The sequence below is a fragment of the Mesocricetus auratus genome, unplaced genomic scaffold (genome assembly GCF_017639785.1).
Source record: "Mesocricetus auratus isolate SY011 unplaced genomic scaffold, BCM_Maur_2.0 Super-Scaffold_100676, whole genome shotgun sequence".
In the NCBI taxonomy this organism is placed as follows: domain Eukaryota; kingdom Metazoa; phylum Chordata; class Mammalia; order Rodentia; family Cricetidae; genus Mesocricetus; species Mesocricetus auratus.
In genome coordinates this window covers 61695028-61716983 of record NW_024429266.1, presented here as the reverse complement: position 1 = coordinate 61716983, position 21956 = coordinate 61695028, and the positions used below count along the sequence as shown (strand labels likewise).

The following is a 21956-nucleotide window of genomic DNA, read 5'->3' as shown; positions in this document are numbered from 1 at the left end:
GAAGAGTCTGCTGTAGTCGGCAGTGGAGTTGGAAGTGCAGTGGCCTAACCAGCTACATGGCTTTCTCAACTCAAGGAGGGAAAAACGAGCTGTTTTGGAGTCTTGATGTAGTAATTTCTAAGCAGTAGAGATAGGAAATGAGTTACAATTGGAAAACTGTCTTGTTGGTGTTGACAATACTTTCCTGTCATCAACTTTCCTCTTTGCTCTTGCTTGTCTCCGTTGTAATGCTAATAGTTTTATTACCACTCTACTAAGTTCCATTCCATCTTGATTTATTATCTAGACTTTCCCAGAGGACTGCAAGAGCAACAGTACTGACTGGCTCCTGGCTTGTGCTGCTGTTCTTGGCGTGAGCCAACTAGAAAGAGGACTGTTGAGAGTTTCCGTTGAAACATCGACAGTTCTGTTTAGGCAGCCCCAGATACCCAACAAGAGTTGTTTCAGGAAGCCTGGGTTATGCCAAGTTCGACTGTCCGTTTTGGTTCAGCTGCTTAATCTTGGCCCAACAAATGCTCCCCTGTCTTAATGTTAATTTTGCTTCAGGGTGGGATGGATGGCTTACATAGTTTCACAACATAGTTTCCAAGTTCTAAAGGCTTTGATGAGTCGTAGTGGGAACCAAAAACAAGTACAGCTTTTATGTGGGAGGTGGAAAGGACAGGTGAGATTCTTCAGATAGCAGAGAGTTTTATCCACCAACATTTGACTGCCCCATGCATATCTGTTGGTTCTGACCTGAATTTTGACTCTTGTAAGAGGAATATGGGATGCTGGCCACTGGGGCCGAGAGGTAGGGTAGAGAGGAGAGGGTGGGGCCCGACAAAAATCATTACATTTCACAGAGCTCGGGAACCTCTCAGTTGCTGTTTTCTGTGTGACTATCTTTCAGAGAACTGAGGATGGCCTCCGAAACTTAAAAGGGGGCACAGAATTTAGGAACCCACCATGAGTATATCTATGTAACAAGCTGAGACATATAGCAACCAGGAGACAAATTCTAGAATGTGTGGCACTAAATAAACACTAAATATCAAATACTTGGTTTGGCATTGAGGGAGTGGCTGCCTGGCTCACTTGATTAGTTTCGTGTGTGTTTCCTGTTCTTAATATCTTTGGCTTCCATTTTTATTGGTGGAAGGTTAAATACTCATCTTTTTTCCCCCTGGTAGCCTATGACTAAAGCTTAAGGTTATGTTTTTCTCTCTTTCTCTGTCTCTCCTGTGTTCCTCCATTTCATTCTATGAAGTTCATCTTTTTTTAATCACCTGAAAGAAAGAAAAATCACTTTCTCCGTTTGTATAGAGTACATGAGACGGGGGAAATTGAGTTATATGACAGACCTTATTCTGTAGATGTTAATCTATTTAATTTTACCCTCTCTGTCTTATGTCATTTTTTTTTGCTTTCCTTTCTATTTTAGACTTGATATTTGATTAGAATGAAAAAAAAAGTGTTTCCATAGTAAGATCTGTAGAACCCAGATAAGGAAAGTTAAACAATAATTATGATTGTAAGTTTCATAAGAAATATCATTCTTTCTGTAGTCCTAGTGTTTGGAGGCAGAACTTTCAGTGTGGTGGAAGGAGTAGCCCAGAAAATCCTCAGCGAAAAATGAAAATTAAGGGACCAGCAAGATGGCTCAGCAGATAAAGGCTCTTGCTGCCAAACCTGATGACCTGAATTTAACTCCTGGCACCCACATGATAAATGGAGAGAACCAACTCTCATAACTTGTCCTCTGATGTGTACACACACACACACACACACACACACACACACACATACACACACACACACGTATAAATAAATAGTAATATATTTTTGAAAAAGCAAAGTAAAAGTTTTAAAATATCAGAAGAAATAAATAGTTAAACTGTACAGAATTCTCAAATGCAACCATTTTAGAGCTTTGGCAATTAAATAAAGACACCTGCCAAATTGAGAAGTAATGGCTCAAGACAAACATAAATTTGTATTTTGAGTGGACTTGCTACCATTCCCCAAACCTGGCCTTGGAAGCTGGGCAAGGCATGCTGGGAACACCAGCAGCTTCACTGATAAATGCAATTGAAATGATTTGGAGCAGAGCACAGAACTCCCACCTCCAGGATCACAGTTGGTGACAATGGCCACCACCTAGACTGAGGATGCTCTCTGGTTTAAGACAAACAGGAAACCAGAGGATGAGCCAGGGTTTGGTATGGAGACCTGGCAAGTGAGATCTTAATAAAGGATTTAAATAAACTGCCCATAACTCGGCATATACAGATCTGAGAGGGCCCAAGCTGACCACTCTAGCTTGACCTTGTACCTGTATGCAAACACAGAAGCAAAACAAGAGAAACCAGCAGAAAATAAAAAGTGAAATAGAATCAAGTACTGCTACATATGGGAGACCCCCCCTCCTATGTGAGGTTTGGTTGACAGTTACATAAATAAATATATAGTGTTTGCCCCTTGTCTTTCTTGGTTCTTCAAATTTTATTCAAGTTGTATATATGCAGACTCCATCCCTCTCCAAAAAATCCTGTTTCAGCTGGGTGGTGGTGGCACACACCTTTAATCCCAGTACTAATCCCAGTACTCAGGAGGCAGAGGCAGGCAGATCTCTTTGAGTTCAAGGCGAGCCTAATGTACAGAGTGAGTTCCAGGATAGCCAGGTAAGAAATCCTGGCTTGAAAAACAAAAGCAAAGCAAAACAACAACAATAAATAATAGTAATAAAATTTTTAAAAATTAATTTCAAAGATAGTCTTTTTTTTTTTTTTTGATTTTTCGAGGCAGGGTTTCTCTGTATTGTTTTGGAGGTTGTCCTGGAACTCACTCTGTAGACCAGGCTGGCCTCGAACTCCCAGAGATCCGCCTGCCTCTGCCTCCCGAGTGCTGGGATTAAAGGCGTGCACCCCTCCCCCCGGCTGAAACCATATCTTAAAAACAAAACAAATCCTGTCTTTTGGTTTTTCAGGACAGGATTTGTCCTAGAACCCGCTCTGCAGACCAGGCTGCCCTGAAGCTCAGAGACTCTGCCTCCCAGGTGCTGAGAATAAAGCCGGGTGCCGCAGCCACCACCACCATGCCCTCCTCACTTTCTCCTTTCCATGTAGTCCAGGAGCGCAGCCCACGGGATCATGCTTCTTCCCGCCTCGGTTAACCAAATGTGACCATGCCCCCACAGGCGTGTGCAGAGATTTCTCTCCTCAGTGATTCTAGAGCCTGCCAAGTCAGCAACACTCGCCATTACTGTTCCTTAAAACACACAGACACTTCCTTCCCGTTTACACGATCCTACTCGCCTTTCCCATGACCCTTGCCTTGGCCACACACGTGTCCCCTCATCTTACACCATTGGGGCCACACGATGTGGAGGCCGTTGGTGATTCCTCTTTCATCTGCACATCTTTCACAGAGGCTTACGTTCAGTTCACTTCTGTCTTCTAATGAGCAGATCCACAGTGAAGGAGGAGTGAATTCTCCATACTTTTTGACTGTTGGGTATAACTTTTGCAAGAAGCAGTTATACTCTGTTGACTTGGTTTACTAGTTGGGTGTATCACCTACTCTCCTCATTAATGTGGCACATTGACAAAAACAGCATAAGGGAGGAAGGTACATAGTTTGAAGGTACATGGGGCAGCTGCTCACATGGCATCGTAGTCAGAAAGAGAGAGATGGGGCCAGGCGTTGGTGGCGCATGCCTTTAATCCCAGCACTCAGGAGGCAGAGGCAGGCGGATCTCTGTGAGTTCGAGGCCAGCCTGGACTACCAAGTGAGTTCCAGGACAGCCTCCAAAGCCACAAAGAAACCCTGTCTCGAAAAACCAAAAAAAAAAAAAAAAAAAAAAAAAAAAAAGAAAGAAAGAGAGAGATGGGTGTTGGTGCTCAGCCTGCTTTCTCCACTTCATTTACTCCAAGCCCATCGAATGATGCCACCCACAGTTAAGATAGGTCTTCCTGTCTCTGCCAACTGTGCCTAGAAACCCCCTCACAGACATGCCCAAGGTGATCATAGGTGACTCCAGACCCTGTCAAGTAGACATCAATGTGAACCATCACGCTGGAAAATTTTACATTCCTGATGATCTCTCACAACTCCCTCATTTAGACCATCTTATCCGTTCAGGGCTATTTTTGGAGATCCATGTGTGAGGCAGAAAGCCAGGTACTGCAAGTCAGCTGAGAAACGCGATTACACATTGTCAAGTGGCTGGCTGATGTCTGTCAAAGTCTACAGACAGGAGTGGGAGGGAAATCACAGCCTTTCTTCCTCTAAGTGTCTGAGGGCGAATTATTTCCTGGTGCCAGTGACTCTGCTCCCATGCTGTTTCCTTTTAGAGCAAAGGTTATTATTGAAACGGCTCTGTGCTTGGGCCCAGCACTGTAAACACACAGTGAACTAGTCCACTCCTACCTGAGCCGCCTCAGTGCTGCCACTGACAGAAAAACACTTTATCGGCAGGTTCCGCTTGACACCAAGGTGCTCCCTTCCAGTGGAAATCAGAGCTTGAACTCTGAGCTCCACAAGCCCATGGCAGCACATAGAAAGCTGGCTATAAAGGGGTTAATAAGTAGCGCTTAGAAAAGAAAGTAACATCCTGTCATGTGAATTTGTCAGTCAAACAGAAAGCATCCTTTTTTTGAAGCCACTTAGTTTAATCTTCTGTGTGAGAAAAATTCTGAGCAATGCATGGCACAGATCTAGAGTATACATTTGGTGATCTTTGTTAAGTGTATATACGCATCTCCACAGAACCGCAGGCAAGGTGAAGGACACATCCATCACCCCAGTGGTTTCTCATGCCTCCTTCTGTTTGGTCTCTGTCCCCCGCAAACAGTTGTCACTCTGATGTCTATCACTGTACATTAATTTTGCCTGCTCTTGGCTTCATAAAAAACAAGATTTTAGAGTATGAACATGTGGATGGAAAGACTTCATTATGCCCATCAGAAGGTTTTTCAGATATATCTGCTATATTGTGTGTGTTAATTGTTCATTCTTTGGGGTTTTAATCAAAAAGTAATATTCAGTTGTCTGAGCATAACACAGTTGATTTATCAACTTTCCCGGTGTTGAGTGTGTGAGTGGTTTCCACTTTGGGGGCGGGTGTCATCTTATGAATTATCCTGACATAAACACATGAGTCTGTCACATTTTCTAAGTAGTAGGGTAGTTCTTCTGCCTTCTCCTTTTTCTTGTATAGCTCTGGGGTTTGTAGGGGTATCCTTCCATCCTTCCCACTGCTAATTTATTTTCTTTCCTTTTCTCAATTATTATCACTAGCAGGAATTATATATGCTCTTCATCTTTTCTAAGAACTAACTTTGGCTTTTAAACTTTCCTCTATTTGTATTAGACGAGATTAACTCAGAAAGCAGAACCGCTGGGGGAGTGTGTATATCAAGGGGTTTGTTAAAGGGATTTGGCTTCACACAGGTGTGGAAGCTGCTTCAGCAGTGTCTGCAAGGACTGTTGTCTTTGTGTCTAATGACAGGCTTGACACCCCCAGGGCTGGCAGCCAGGAAGGAAAGACAAATTGGAACTGGAGGAGAGGATGAGTGCACTGGCAGCTGAAGAGATGGATCAGTCAGTAAGATGCTAGTTATACTACAAACATGAGGGCCCGAGTTCAAATCCCAGAACACATGTAACAAAGCTGAGTGGAGACAGCTCATTGGCCTGTTGCAGGTTCTTGGCCCGGAGAAAGGCCCTTTCTCAAAAAATAGAATGTACTACCCACACACCCCCAAGTCCAGGGAACATTATAGAAGATGAAGAAAGGATGAAGAAGAGGAGTGCCATGAAATGTGACCATCCAGATATGGCATGGCAATAGAAGCCATGAACACATGGCAGCTGTGGATACTGCGCTTGGCTGGGCCCTCCAACTTTCTGCCATGGTTAGAGGTAGTGCCCATGAGGCCGCCCTTCCTGTGGAGACACTGATGGTTCCAGGAGTCTATGCCATTTCTTTAATGGTATAGCCATTGGGGACTAGTTAGGAAAAGGGGTCCAGGGGGGAAAAGAGTGTGAAGGGAGTCAAATGTGACCACAATGCATGTCTATGAAACTGTCAAAAGCAAAGCAAAAAAATTATAGGAGAGCAGTTGGTGAAGGCACCTGATGTCAACCCCTGATGTCAACCCCTGGCTTCCCACACAGGCACACACTGTTTTAGTTTTGGTTTTTATCTTTGGTTTTGAGGTGAGAATGGTCTGCAGACAAGTAGGGACTGGGGGTGGGGGGGAGAAGCTCACATTGAGTCATTATTAGCTCTATCATTTAGACCCTAAGAAAAATAAAAATTCAGTAGTAGGATCCATGGGCTCTAAAGAACTAACTGTGACATCTACTGTCCTAACCTCCTTGCAGCTGTTGAACTCTGTCATTACAGTGTAAATTAGCTGTAGAAATATGGCAGAATTGCATAGCTAGAAACAAAGCTTTAAATATAAAAGTAGGCAGTCTGCAGATTTGGATGAGGGTTGTTTACCAGGCCCTGTTTTGCATTTATCACAATATGCTTTCTCAATACTCGTGTGATAGTTTGCATTGTCAACTTGACATATCCCAGAAGCACCTGAGAAGAGAATTTCAGTGATATGTGCATCTAGATCAGGTTAGCCCATGGACATGTCTGGGGGGGGGTTATTGTTAATAGATGTAGGAAGCCATAGCCCCTAAGTGTATGTGGAGTATGTCCTGCACTATGTAGGACAAGGGCTAAGTAAGCAGTGAGCAGGCCGTAGGGTGTAGTGGTTTCTCTCTGTTGTTGCTGACTGTGGATATGATGTCGGTAGCTGCTTGAGCTCATGCCTCAGCTTCCCTGAAATGATGAACTATATGTAACCTAGAATGGATAGCCAAATAAGCCCTTTCTTCCCTGTGCTGCTGTTGGTCAGGGCAAGTTATCACAGCAACAGAAATGAATCTAGGACATAAAATTTGCCTAGAGTTAATACGGTACCCACCCTGATCCATGGTTTTGCTTTGGATTGGCTTCAGTTACCTGGGTTAACTGTAGTCCAGAAATGTTAATGGAAAATTCCGGAAATAATCGGCAGCTTTTCAGTTGTGTGAGTAAGTGGAAAAGTTGCAGAAATAATTCGTTATTTTTAAGCTCCATGCAGTGTGATGAGTTCTCATGCTCTCCCTCCTACAAGGGAGACACCGTGTTTCACTGCCGTGTATGCCACCTGGCAGCTAGTCACGTAGCAATCATCTCAGCTCGATGTTGTGTAGAGCAGCTCTTATTTTACTTACTAATGGCCCAAAGCTTGAGAGTTAAAACACTGCAATTCCAGTATGGCTAAGAGATGCTGTTAAGCACTTCCTTTGAGTAAAAAACCGTAAGCTCTTGACTTAAACAAAGAAAGAACATGTGTGCTAAGGTTTTTAAGTTCTACCATAAGAACAAATCCTCAAAGGGCTGGAGAGAGGACTCAGGGTTTAAGAGCACTGCAGACTTTTCCAGAGGACACAGTTTGCTCCCAATACCTTTGTCAGGCTGCTTGCAGTCGCCTGTAGCTCCAGTTCCAAAGTTCCAGTAGCTTTTCTGGCCCCCATGGGCACTGCACTCACAGGCTCAAACTCCCACATAGTTACACACAACTAAAAATAAAATTATCATCTTTCTGGTGTTGTGTTTTGAGACAGGGTCTCACCACAAAGGCTCGGCTGGCCTGGAGCTTTCTATGTAGGCCTGACTGGTCTCACACTTAGCTCTGCCTTACTTGGCTTCCCCTGTGCTGGGATTAAAGGCATGCATCACCACACCTAACTAAAATCTTTTTTTAGGAAGAACAAATCCTTTAGAATTTCTTCTGTATAATAACTTTGGCTAGAGTATATTGTTATAATTGAAATTTATCATGAACTATTGTTAATCTTGCTGTGCCTAGTTTATAAATGGCATGTTGTCATATGCATGTAGAGGAGAAGGCACAGTATATATAGACATTGGTTTCATGCAAACACTGAGGTCCTTGGGAGATATCCCATAAAGATAAAAGGGCTATGATAGTATAATCTCATGTTTAATTCATGTTGATCAGTCATCCTTTCTAGTATTGGTCCTACATACCTCTAAAAATCTCTTAAACCTTATTTTACCTTAATATGATTTTTGTATTATGTAGAAACCTGATAGAAGAAGTGAAGGAGAAACTGGGCCTGGTAGCCAGTGGGTTATACCTTTAATCCTAGCATTTGAGAGGCAGACACGGGTAGGTGTTTGTGAGTTCAAAGTCAGCCTGGTCTATATAGTGAGTCTCAGAACAGCCAGAGTTACAAGAGAGACCTTGTCTCAAAAAGAAAAAAAAAAAACACAACCTTACGTCAGGTGTGTTCTTATGCCACTTCTGGGATTGAGTGGGTGAGTGAGTGACTGAGTGACTGAGTGAGTGAATGAATGAGTGAGTGAGTGAGTGAGTGAGTGAGTGAGTGAGTGAGTGAGTGAGTGAATGAGTGAGTGAGTGAGTGAGTGAGTGACAGGGTCTCTCATTGGCCTGCATCTCTATTTGATTAGACTGACAGACTAGCAAACTTCAGGGAGTCCCAGCTTTTTGTGTGTACAAGGAACAAACAAAGCAAACAAATAATCAAAAAACCCACACGTCCTTGCCCTTGACAGCCAGCCGTCTGCCCACAGCATGCTTCCAGCCCGGTATTGGCTTTTTCGACCTTCTCCATTTCCTTGTAGACTCGCGATATTCTCTGATTACAGTTCCTTTCCAGCCCCCAAGGACTTCTTTTTATATCTTGCTGTACAGGTCTGCAAATGGCGAAATTTCTCTTTTGTTTTTCTAAAAATGGCATTGTTTATTTATTTATCTTTGACTGACATTTTCAAGGACATAGCATTCAGAGCTAGCAGTAAGTTTTCTTTCAATACTTTGCAAATCTGCTTTGTTTTGTTTGATTCCAGCTTTTCTGATGAGAAGTCAGGCATTGTTATCATCTTTATTGCCTTTTATGTAATGTGTCTTGTTTTTCTTTGTCTGCCTTTACCTTTTTTTCTTTGTCTTTGGCCTTTAGCGGTTTGATTATAACAAACATAATTGTCTCTGCCTTCTGTGTGAGTCTCTGAATTATTAGATCTGGAGCTAACAATTAGAAAAAATTTTTGGAAAGTTGTTGGCTATTATTTCTTCAATCATTTTTATTTTCCTTTTGTTCTAGTTTCTTTTCTATTGCTACGGTAAAAATGCCCTGACAAAATGTAGCTTAGTGGAGAAAGGGTTTATTTGGCTTAAAAATCTAGGTTCTGGCCCGTCTTTGTAGGGACTTCAAGGTGGCAGGAACTTGAAGCAGCCAGTTCCGCCAACAGTCCAGAGCAGAGAGGACGGTGTGCAGGCCTGCTTACTGTTGCATTCACTTTCTCCACCCTCACAAGTCCAGGGTCCATCCCTTGAAACTGCTGCTCACATTAAGGCTGGCCAGGTCTTCTATGTCAATTAACCTGAATGAGAAAAAAATTCCTCACCAAATACTCATGGGCCAACCTGATGTAGACAGTAGGTCATTGAGACTCCCTTCTCATGTGATTATTTTTTTTAAGGATGAGGTGTTTAACTTAATTTAATTTTTATACATCTATTTATTTTCCAATCCTGGCTGCAGGCCCCCTCCCTGTAGCTGAGGGTCTCTGCATCTGCCTCCATCAGTTGTTGCCTCTCTGATGACAATTGAGTCAGCTACCAATCTGTTCACAGGAGATGGCCAGTTCAGGCTACTTATCCACTACTGCTAGGAGTCTAATCCAGGGGCCTCCCTGTAGACTTCTGGGAGATTCCCCTAGCTTCCTACTGGCCCGGAAATGCTGCCCCTACCCCAGCATTCCCCTCATCACTCTCCCCATTCATGCCCTCCCCCACCTAATCACTAGTGTTCCTACCCGCCCTCTGTCTGCTCACGAAATTGCTTCTATTTCCCCTTCCCCAGGAGATCTGGGTGTCCCCCCATGAACTCTCCTTGTTACCTCGTCTCTCTGGGTCTGGGATTGTAGCATAGCTATCCTTTATTTTACAGCTAGTAAATGAGTGAGTACATACCATGTTTGTCTTTCTGGATCTGGGTTACCACACTCAGGATGACTTTTTGCTAGTTCCATCCATTTACCTTCAAATTTCCTTATTGTTTCAAGCTGACAGTTAAAGTTAACCATAAGACCCCTGTCTCTCTTGACACCCATTTATCCATCCCCACCTACATGTCACTGGGCTCTGCTTATATTATTTCCTTCAACCTTTATTGTCCATTTCCATTGTTTTCTAATTCACCGATCTTTTCTTCAGTTAATCTAGTTTATTATTACTTCTAGTCTGTGAATTTCCCATTTCAGATAGTCTATTTGACATCTCTGAAATTCATGTGTGTGTGTGTGTGTGTGTGTGTGTGTGTGTGTGTGTGTGTGTGTGTGTGTGTGTGTGTGTGTTTTCCAAGTATTCGTTTCTCTGTTGAGAATTCATCATAGTTGCTTTAAATTTCTTGTCAGGTCTCTGGCATTCATGTTATCTTAAGCTCATTTTGATTTTTTCTTAACATGGGTTTATTTTGTGAAGAAAAAATGTGTGTGCTGTGGAAGTCAGAGGACAATTTGCCAGAGCCCGTTTTCTCCTTTTGCCTTTTGGTCCTAGGGATCAAACTTAGATCATTAGGGTTGGCCTTGAGTACCTTTCCCTGCTGATCCATGTTTCTGGCTTTTGCTGTTCTTTTCTTTGTTTTTGTTTTTTTTTTTTTTTTTTGTTTTTTTGTTTTTTGTTTTTTTGCTTTTTGTTTTTTTGCAGGCGGGGATGGGGGGGGGTGAGAAGGGAAATGCTGGTGGGTTGTCTCCTTATATAGCCTTGGCTGCCCTGGAACTCACCTGGGTAGACCACGTTAGAATTCACGGAGATCCACTTGCCTCTGCCTTTACCTTCTGAATACTGTATGAGACTAAAGGAGGGCCCAGCCTTGACTGGTTTTCTTAGTTGGTTCACATTTTTCAATGAAGGCTTGTGACAAGGGAATTTACCCTTCACATAGCTTAAGAACATTGCCAATCTTCTCCTATGGTTTCTAACTCCATATTATTTTCTTTTCTTCCCCAATTATAGGAAACACAAATACACACGTGTAGAGTAAATCTACCTTTTTGTTTAGCAAAAACCAAGCCCTGAACGTCTTTGACAGTTTGATAAGAGGTGGCAGAAGGGTATGACCTGTTTTTTATTCAGGCCTGTTCTAGAAGAAAATTTGAACACATATTATTTGTGGGGCTGAAAAAAATGTCGGGGTACAGACTTCAGGGACTGCCACTAGTCCACGAGGACAGCTACGTGCAGCTTCCCTTCCTCCAGAAACCTACCTGTGAGGATTACAGGGTTCAGAAAGGCCCTTGTCCTTTCTTCTGTGGAAAAAGGAGTGTAGTCATAAAAATCCCCTACGGTGCAACTGGAGAATGCCATCCAGCGTTTGCCAGGATCAGCTTGATTCTTGATATTTTCTACCTACTTCCTGGTTTCATAGTCTCATTGGAGTTGACAGCAGAGAATGCCTCAATCTGTCAGTTTATATCTTATTTTTTAAATATTATGTAGAGAAGCTATTTTTCTGGGAATATATATATGTATATATGTGAATATATGAATATAAGTGTAACTTTAAAAAATGTTTTTGAAATATAAAGCTAGCATTCTCCTGATTTATAATAGTGACTGCCTTGCCCATTTATTGTAACTGGATACCCGTGTAGGATATTTCATGTTCTTTCCGTTGTTGCTTAAAATACTGAAGAACATTTTGTTGCAGAAAAAAAATGGTATAAGGAACTAGGTATATACTTACAGAAAATGCCATTTACATAGAGATGAGTGATGCAGATTTGTGAGGAAGGACTCTGCTTATCCTCGTCATATTACAGATTCCGTTTTTCTCTCCCAGCCCCAGAGCTATGGGAATCTATTCACACAAGTTTGTGCTATAACACTATTATATTCATTTACAAAAATCCAAGCTTCTCTGGTTGCGCAAATCTAAAGTGTTGTAATCTCGGTGTCCCTTACCTTCCACCCACAGGCACTGGGACATAAAACTAACTAGGGGTGGCAAGACAGCCACAGTGAACATCCATTCTGTAGGGGAATAGAACGCAGCGGGAGAGTAAATGATGGGGAGATACCTCTACGCTGTGTTTCATGCTGTGCAGCCCAGGGACTGCTGTCACTCTTATCCTGATGCTGAATGAGGTCTTGTGTGACTGCAGGTCACAGTACCTGGCCCAGGAAGGGTGGCTGAGTCCTTAGAAAGTTTTGCAACAATTCTTGAGTGAAGAAAGAGGCTCTTGGGGGTTTGGTGTATAGGCCACGCTTGTGGTTGGCATGGGAATCATCTTTTATAATCTGTTTCAGTCGTTAAGGATATGGCTTCCTGGCTGGTGGCGCTGTTTGGGAAGGCTGTGAAACTTTTAGAAGTGGAGACTTGCTGGCAGAAGTGTGTCATTAGAGTTGTTAGGGGAGGGCCTTGAGGGTTTACGATCCTGGCACTACTTCCTGTTTTCTCTCTCCTCCTGTGTGAGGAGGTCCTGTGAACTGGCCAGCCTAGGTCCTGACATAAGTTCTTCCTCACCAGGCTGGGCTCCATCGCTTGTAACTGTTAAGCTGGAATGAACTCGTGTGTCGCTAAGGGTAACTCTGAGCTCCTGATCCTTTGCCTTCCTCTCCCTCATACTAGGACTACAGGTGTGTAACCACGCCTGCTTTCTGTGGTGCTGGGGATGGGACCCAGGCCTTTGTGCATGCAAGCACTCTACCAGCCGAGCTACCGGCATAAGATGAATTTTGACTCATGGACAATTTATGTTAGATACAAAATTCTGCTCAGCTGTGAAGATCTTACGTGGCAGTTTTCTTTTAGCATACAGCGTGTTCTTATCCTTAATGTGGCTTTATCTTTAACATCCCAAATGAGATTGTCAGATTTCACTTTTGTTTTTCTAATCAATGAGTGTTGGTTGCTTGTCCAAACTACACAATTATAGGCAACTTTCCCATTGACTGCAGTGGTAATCGAAACATTGGGTCCTGAGCCTGGAATTCATGATCCTTTAGCTTGTAGTGCCTGCTCAGCTGTCCGATCATAGTTCTTCCCTGTGTCCTTGGCTTTCTTTAATTGCCTTTCCTCTCCACTCTCTTAGACCTAGAGCAGTAACTGACTGCCTTCACCCAGCAGGGCTGGGCTTATTCTAGTAAAGCACTCTGATTTTGGAACACACATCAGGCTGACATCCGTGTCCCTGACTTGTCCCTCTTCAGCAGTGTGCCTTACCTGATTTCACTGCTTACTAATACTGAGAAGCATGAATAATCTTGCAAGAAACTAAGAACAGGGTCCATGACAAAAGGAAGTATAAATAGTGTGTGATGATTTGGCTCAATTGTTTTTGGAAATTTTGTTTGGTTATGAAGATATGTGTCCAGTGTGGGCGTGTGTTTATGCGTATTCCCATGCATGTCATCATACACATATGTGGGGATGTATATGTCTGCATGCCTGTGGAGGCAAGAGGTTGATGCCACATGTCTTCATTGATTACTCTCTATCTTGCAGTTTGAGGCAGAGCCTCTTACTTGAAGCAAGTTGAAAACACCAGTTTGGCTGCTCTAGCTAGCCAGCATGCTCTGGGAATCCCCTGTCTCCAGCTTCACAGCACTGGCATTAGAGGCAGGCCATCATACCTGCCTGACACGAACATGGGTGCTGGGGATCTAAACTCTGGTCCTCACTCTTGTACAACAATTGCTTTACGTGCCGAGCCATCTCTCCAGCAATGTGTTTTCGTGTAATTCTCTGTCTGTTTCCATAGTATTTTCACACAGGCAATACTATAGCTTCAGGTTCTTACTTAACTAGCCCGGGAGACCAGCAAAGATGCCTGTCCAAGCAGAATAATACTTTTGTCAATTTACTCCTCCACACTCACTGCTCACATTTCCCATACAGAACAAGAATGAAGTGATTATAGTGGTGTGCCTATGAATACCTAGACACAGCTGGGTGGAAATAATCTTGACCTGAAAGGAAAATCTGGACTGGAGAGATGGCTCAGTGAACAAGGCACTTACCACACAGTCATGAGGACCTGCGTTCACTCCCTAGAACCTATGTTAAGCTGGGTGCAGTAGTGCATGTCTGTAATGCCTGTGTTCCTACAGCAAGATTCAGGGTGAAGACAGGAGAATCCCCGGGAGCTCAGGGAACAGCTAGTCTGGCAATATGCAGCAGCAAATAAGAGATCCTGTCTTAAACGACCTGAGACTGTCCTCTGACCTCCACATGGCATGTTTGGCATGTACACTGACACACAGACTCACACTCAAACACATGTACATACCCCAAAGGGAAAATTCCTATGGCGTAGATTCATGGCTTAATGAGTTTGGGTTTTGTTTCCTCATTGAACTTGGCATTGTTTTCATCTCTCCAGGCTCCAGTTTTATGAATCAGGAAAAAGTAGAGGGTCAGCAAATAATGCTGTTAAGAAGTCTCCTGGGAAAAAAAAACAATGCTGAGGATTGCTTTAAGCTAGAACCCATAAAAACAATGAACTACAAATCATGCTTTTCAAAGTGCCACAAAGGTTGATGGCACGTTATGAAGAAGAATGCAACCTGAGAGAATCATATTGGGAGAGCTAGGCTGGTCTCACAAATATGCCATGCTTTCTCTCATTTGTGCTTCTAGATCTCACCCAGATACAGAAAGTCCTATGTGTACGTGTAAACATATGAGATATGAAAGAAATAAAACTGTCTTAGACAAAGAGGGAAATAGGAGAAGTAGGCCAGAAAAGTGGGGGTGATGGAGCATGAGGGGGGTATACACAGCATGCAATCAATGTGTGCATGAATGAGAGCTTAAATAAATTATAAAGATAAAACTATTCTGAATAGAAGCTCTAATTTGGGAACATTTGTGATTTGGGATATTCCTTAGGAATGCACAACCTAACGCTGAGTCTGTGCACACATGAAGTCTGAAGCAGAGTATGCCAAGCATTTCAAACAGGGGACACTCTACCCGTGTGTCCCCTGTGAGGCTGCAAGTAGATTTTGTAGCAGCCTTGGCTTCTCCAGTCCATTTGGGAGTAGAGAACTTCCTGCGGCCTTAAGATCTTCTACCTAGAATATATGGTGTGCTAATTGGTGCTTTCCAACTTAACACAAACCTCAGCGTATCCGGAAAGAGGGAATTGAGAAAAACCTTCATAAGGTTGGCTTGTTGGAAAACCTATGGGGTATTGTCTTAACTAATGATAGGTGCAGGCAGTGCCAGCCTTGGGAAGGTGGTCCTGAGTTGTATAAAAAAGAAGGTGGAGCAAATCATGAGGGGCAAGCCAGTAAGCAGGGTTGACTCGTGGTTCTGTTTCAGCGTCTTCCTCCAGATTCCTGCCCTGCTTGAGTTCCTGCCTTGGCTTCCCTCAGTTGATGTGAGCCAAATAAACCCCTTTTTCTCCAAGTTGCCTTTGAGTGGGATGTTTTATCACAGCAGCAGAAACGTTACTAAAATATCTGTCTAGGTCTTAGTTGTAGAAATCTACTTTTCTCATGATGTAAAGTGGGGCTAGACAAAGACTTGACAATCAGAGAATGAGTTGCATGAGAACATTACTAATGGGAGATGGTTTTTCCCTGTGGCCAATTCCCTCTGATTCGTCGCTACTGGTTCTTAAAGCCAAGCTGGCAATGAAGGTGTTGGCAAGAGCTGTATTTCCAGACCAAATGTAGAGATTCCTGGCTTCTGGCTGTTGCCACACACTGGAACAGTGGTGGAACTCATGTGGGTGCATTCTGCAGGGGCCATCTGATAAGGTGGCCGTGTACTACTATCGGGTATCCAAGGAGAAACACTACCTTATTGTGCACCCAAAGCAGTTGCTGGAAGACCCTGTACCTTTTGAGAGGAAGTATGTCTGAGGTGCCAGGGGCAAAGTGTCACCTTCCCTCCTGAAGATGCTTATCCTTGCTGTTGGCAACAGAGTTAGACAGGGAGATTTGGCTCAGTTGCCAGTGAGAGGACAGATGGCCATAGTTCCTACGTTTGGAGGAGTTCTATAAGCCCATTTTTGTCTTATCTTCCCACTACCCCTTTAAAACAGTAATGGGAAGATAACCAGCTACCTTTAACCTATCGGATGCCATTCAGTTCTAAATAAAATGTCAAGGTCATTAGATCAGAACCTTGCCTCCATGTAGACTTCTCTGTCTCAGTTCTTCTCTCAGCCTATGCAGGCTGTGATGTTGGGCGTCTGTATCTTGGATCTCATGGTTTCCTTTGTTTCTTATTCTTTGCAGATATCATTAATGGAGTTCAAGAAAAATGTGTATTGCCTCCTATGGATGGCTACCCTCACTGTGAGGGGAAAATCAAGGTAAGGCAGAAGCTACCTATTCATCACCCTCCATCTCTTTCCCTTTCCAAAGACACAAGAGGACAGTTGAGTCTTGAAGCAGGTCCTTCCCAGGTATTTCCATATTGCTGGTGGATGGTCCTTCTCTGCTCTGCCCCTGCCATGGAGTGGGTCAGCCAGGCTCGCCCTAGTCACACCGAGAACCTGGACCACTTCAGGTGTCCACTGTATCCTTCCCAGCCCTTTGCTTCCAGGTGATCCTTAGTTAGAATCCTTCCCTCTCCCTGATCCCCTGAGTCCTGTTCCATGTCCAGATTGTGGTATAAATGTCATATTTGCATATGCAAATGAGTGCCCAGAGACACTTGACCATTCTTAACTCTGAGATCAAACCCAAGCTCTCCATAATTCTAGGTAGTGCTCCATACTGAGCAGCCTCCTGGCCTTTTATGTGTAATCTATACAGATGAACATGTATGTACATGTATGTATGGAGGCTAGAGGACAACTTTGTATATTCCTTGGTTACCATCCACCTCTCCCTTGAGATAGGGTCTCTTATTGGCTGAGAGCTCACACAGTAGTCTGACCTGGCTGTTCCCAGAGCCACTGTTACCAGCAGCTGGACTCCTGACCTTTTTGTTTTGTCTTCTATTATTTTGGAAAGAAAAAAACAATCATACTTGTTTGGCCTGTTCCGGGAGACCACTCCTGGCCAGTGGTGATCACAGAAAGGGTGTCATTCAAGTACTCATTAAGCATGGTGAGAACATTCTAGGAACATTCCCTGGTGTCTTTGGGGGCAGCTACAAGTGCTCATTGACATTTCTGTGGTACTTGGCCTGTGTTCTGCACTGCGGGCCCTTGGCTTCGGCTATGGCACCTCCCTAGGGTGTCATGGAAGGACCCCATTGGTCTTTGCCTCCACTGCTCTCTGCACAGAGCTCCTCAGCGTGGGCAGGCATCTACTTCAGTTCTCTAGATGCTGAGCGTCTGGGCACCTGGCCCCGAGCGCAGGGACTTTTGGTTTGCTCTACCCATGGGTCACCGCTTGAGCCACCTACCCCACTATCCCCTTTGTCCCCTCAGCCCTCCTCAGCCATGTCCTCTCCTCTCCTTGCAGTGGATGAAAGACATGTGGCGCTCGGATCCCTGCTACGCAGGCTATGGAGTGGACGGCACCTCCTGCTCCTTTTTTATTTACCTCAGTGAGGTGAGTCTCCACATGGACGTGCACAGCCACACTGCAACCGAGCCTGGACTTAGGAAAGCTGGAAAGGCTAAGAAGGCCCTGTGACTGCCTTCGTCGTCCTCCTCACACTCTCACGAATATCTCTTTCCCTTAAAGGACAAGCTGCCTGCACTGGCTGTTAGCTTTGTTTGCTTCCTCTTGCCTATTTCAGTAACATACACAGAATGTAAGGGTTTCGGTCTTCATCTCTCTTTTGTTTTATTTGTTCTCCTTTGTCCTTTTGTTTTTAAAAAAACATTTATTTAGTTTGTGCTCAAACATGTGTGCCTTGGCATATAAGCAGAGGACAAAGGACAACTTATGGGGTCCTCCTCTTCCCCATGTGGGTCCCAAGGATGGGACTCAGTCATCAAGCTTGCTGGCAGGCACCTTTACCCTAAACCATCTTGCCCTCCTGGTCTTTGGGCACAAATTGTCAGATATCTTCAAACCCATCAAGTAAGCGGGGCCCAGACGGAGAAATCAGACCTTCAAACTCAGAGCCAAGATAACTCTTCCTTCAGTAAGTTGCTTTTGTAAGGTGTTCAGTTACAAAGAAAAGCAGCTAACCCACTCACAAGTCACAGTCTTCCTTCCCTCAGCACTGGACTTTGAGCCCAAGGCCACAGAGATGCCTACAACTGAGGCATGCTGGAGACCTTTCCGACAACAGACTGACTTGTTCCGTAGATCAGTCTGTCTCTTCCTTTCTAGCCGATTCGGTTCAGTGAGTGCATGCCAACCTCTGTTGCAGTCACTGGCTGGCAGCAACGGCTGAGAGCTCATTTCCTTGCCACTGTGCCAGGCATTCTCCATCTTAAGAGTTTAACGGGAAAAAGAAGCAAAGAGAGATTCAGACCGGTGAGGAAGAAAGGATGGGTCTAACTAGCCACAAAGAAGGAACGACAGCTGGTAATTAACGCCTATGGTCAGCTTGGTGGGCTCTAGGATCACCTAGGAGAGGTGCCTCTGGGATCACTGACTGGGCCCAGGAGGGAGGCTATAACGTAGATGTGGTCCCGCGGGCTGGCTTCTCTGACCAAGTAAACAGAAGAAAGAGAGCTTAGCACCATCATTCATCTCTCTCTGCTTCCTGGCAGTGGGTGTCATGTGACCAGCTGCCCGTGCCTTCCCCGCGGTGGTGGACTGTGTCCTCAAACTTTGAGCCTAGTCAGCCCTACCTTCCTTTAAGTTGCTCTTGTCAGGATTTTCATTACAACGGTAAGCAAAGCCAGAAATACTGACCCCTTTATCACAATCAGACCCTACAAGTGACTCTCAGTAAGGCCCATTGTCGTACACATCCCTAGTGACAGCTGCAGGAGGGATGGCTACTTCTGAAAGGTCACTACCCAGGGACATCAGTCACCCTTGCTCTTCAGCCACTTCTTAATCTCTGTGACGCAGCCTAAACTTGTTCCCTCAAGTTCTTCCAGTTGGACGTTTGTTTGTTTTTAAAGACCTCTCTCTACCATCAGGATGGCCTGGGGATGCCCAGCTTTACAGCAGAATGGCTTTAGAGAGGGCCTAGCTGACAGAAGACACTCAGGAAGCGTAAGGGACATATTTGTATTTTGTTTTGTCCTTATTTGAGGACATTCAAATGTGTTGAGGACATTCAAATACTGTTGTATTTTAGAGTTAGAATCAGGTCACCAGTCTAATTTGATTTATGATAAAGCATCTGGCATGACTTCTAGTCATGTAAAATCTGAATTCTTCTTCCCTTGGCACCTGGTTGGTTGGTTTTTTGTTTTGTTCTGTTTGCGGGTGTGTGTGCATTTGAAAGCCATATGGTTTCCTTCATGGCTGTTGACCTTACTTTTTAAAGAGGGTCTCACTAAATCTGCAACTTACCAATTAGGCTGGACGCTGGCCAGTGAGGCCCAGGGACCCTCCCATTTCTATCTCCTCAGCACCGGGTTTACAGATGTATACCACCACTTCCAGTTTTTGTTTTTAATGTTCTGTGGGTTGGAAGTCATAAGGCAAGCATGTTACCAAATGAACCATCTCCTCAGCTCTGTGTCTTCCTTTTTAACTGACAAAGATCGTACATATGTGTGATATGTCACGTGATGCTTTGGTAAGCACATGCATTGTGGAATGTCTGAGGAGAGTAAAGAATGCACGTTACTTTATGTTCTGTGTATGTGTGTGTGCGTTTATGAGAGAGAGAGAGAGAGAGAGAGAGAAACACTTGCTCTTGACTCCTGATCTCCATGTAGGATGCTGCTTTTCATTTGTGTTAGGAGCTGGTACACAGAACTAGTTATGACAAAGTCAGTTACTTACCTTGCAGTAGCATTAAAATTCAGGACAAGAGTCTGGAGAGATTGCATGGCAGTTAAAAATGCTTGCTGCTCTTGTAGAGGTCCTGAGTTTGGTTCCCAGCACCCATATCAGGCTAACAATAGGAGCCATGAACTTTAGCTTCAGGAGATCCCATACCTTCTGTCCTCTGTGGTCACCTGCATATAGAGATAGCACACACACACACTCGCATGTACACACGCACACACACACACACACACACACACACAAGTAAGAGAAAATAAAATGGAGGGCAATACAGCTATGAGGGTCTGTTTGTTAGTCCAGTTTTTTTTCCTTCTTTCCTTTATTGCTGTCTTACAACTTTCCTATTTTGTTGAACTCTGAGATCTGTTACTTCCATATCACACACCAGGTTTCTCTTGCATTCGGCAAAATGAGGAAACCACCTTTGTTTGACTTGCTCTGTAAAGTCAATCAACACACATCTATTGCATTCCAGTTTTTATTGAAAGAGCTGGACTTATTTCTGGGTTTTGGCATCAGAACAGACACAGATACCAAGAAAACCTAAAGTCAGCATCACTCAGCATGGGCTGTAGATTCAGGACGGGCCTCTCTTTCTATATTCCCCTCCACCATTGTCTTAGTCCACCCACTTGAATTGAGTTACGGAACTGCAACTTTTGCTTTAACCAACTCATTTGGAGCACCTGACAGTTGAGTGCGTTTACACATGTGATGGGTTTACACACTGATCCTATCTCACCCATCTCTACCCACCTACTCCCAATCCACACACCCCCAACACAACCCTTCCACCTTCACGCCCTCTCCTTTTGTCTAATTAGTGCTGCCTGCTGGAATGCTGAATGGCTTGACCTTGTGCGGGTCGTGTCCAGATAGCCATAGCTACAGTGAGTTCATGAGTGCAACAGCCATGTCATATCCAGAAGACAGTGTTTCGCAGCACTCTTCCCCATCCACTGGCTCTGATAGAGTTCTTACATTTCTCCTGGTTCTCCCCAGTGTCCCCTGTGTCTAATGAAGGAGGGCTTCCTATAGATGTCCATTTAGGGGAGAGCACTCCATAGTCACCTATTCCCAATGCTTTGACCAGTTCAGAGTCTGCATTGCTATGTACCCAGAAAAGACACTTCTCTGACTAAGTGTGAAAGTAGTATAAATGCAACTATTTAGAAGGCAGTTTGACGTGTCCATTTAGCAAGATAATAGTAGTAGTTTCCTCCCTACCTATGACCTTCTGAGCCATTAACCACCTTGCCATCTACAAATGCTTTTTAAATCAGGCCCCCAAAGTACAGCCTTCACTATGGGCTCCTACAGCCACTTCCTGCTGCTTGCCATGTGTCTGATACTGCACTGGTAACAGCCATGTCACAACAACAGTTCAGGGCTCCTTCCTTTAGGGATGGGCTTATAAGACAGTCAAAACATTCCTGGGTTGATAGGGTCCAGCCCTAACACAAGCAGTGGTGAAAATAGAGAAAGATTATGCAAAGAGGCCATATTGTGGAGAAGAACAAATAAATAGGTCCAGTGATAGCACCCTACGTCCATCTTCAGGGTCCTGACGTGAGGTTTAAACAGATGGTAAGAGATGTGCACAGTTAAGCAGTCCTGGGCAAGTTGTGGCCCTGCCCATCATCATTTTCTCAGCTCTAGTCTCTCCTGCAAGATGGTCTTACAAGTTGTCAGAACTGTGTGAAATCTCTTTCCAGGAGATAAATTCCTCCCCTCCCCACTGCTGGCGCCAGGCATCAGCCTTTCCTTCTAGCTCGAGACTCATTGAGGGAAATTGCACTTTCTTGGGATCCATTGTCTCTGATAGTGGAGAGTCACACATCAGTTTGTCTTTGTAGGATCTTCTGCCCCCTCCCGGACAGTTATAAGAAGAGTGAAACATCACTTGTGCTGGATATTGTAGATGCCCAGCCACATTTAAACTTCTGGCCTCAGCCAAAGGAGATAGACAGCCAGGCCATAGTGAATTAGGAGGCACTGCATGCATTAGGTCTCTTGGCTTCAGAATTCCACACATATCAC

The 21956-nt window shown here is 44.2% G+C and overlaps 1 protein-coding gene across 11 annotated transcripts in view; it reads left to right on the top strand.

The window, feature by feature from the left end:
- Mgat5 (alpha-1,6-mannosylglycoprotein 6-beta-N-acetylglucosaminyltransferase) overlaps positions 1-21956 on the top strand; it is a 282174-nt gene that overhangs the window by 140468 nt on the left and 119750 nt on the right. For all 11 annotated transcript variants that reach the window (XM_040738099.1, XM_013120397.3, XM_005079882.4 and 8 more), the window contains 2 exons: positions 16329-16405; positions 17508-17597. In XM_040738099.1, the coding sequence (XP_040594033.1) occupies positions 16329-16405; positions 17508-17597 (167 nt within the window). The remainder of the gene's footprint in view (positions 1-16328; positions 16406-17507; positions 17598-21956) is intronic.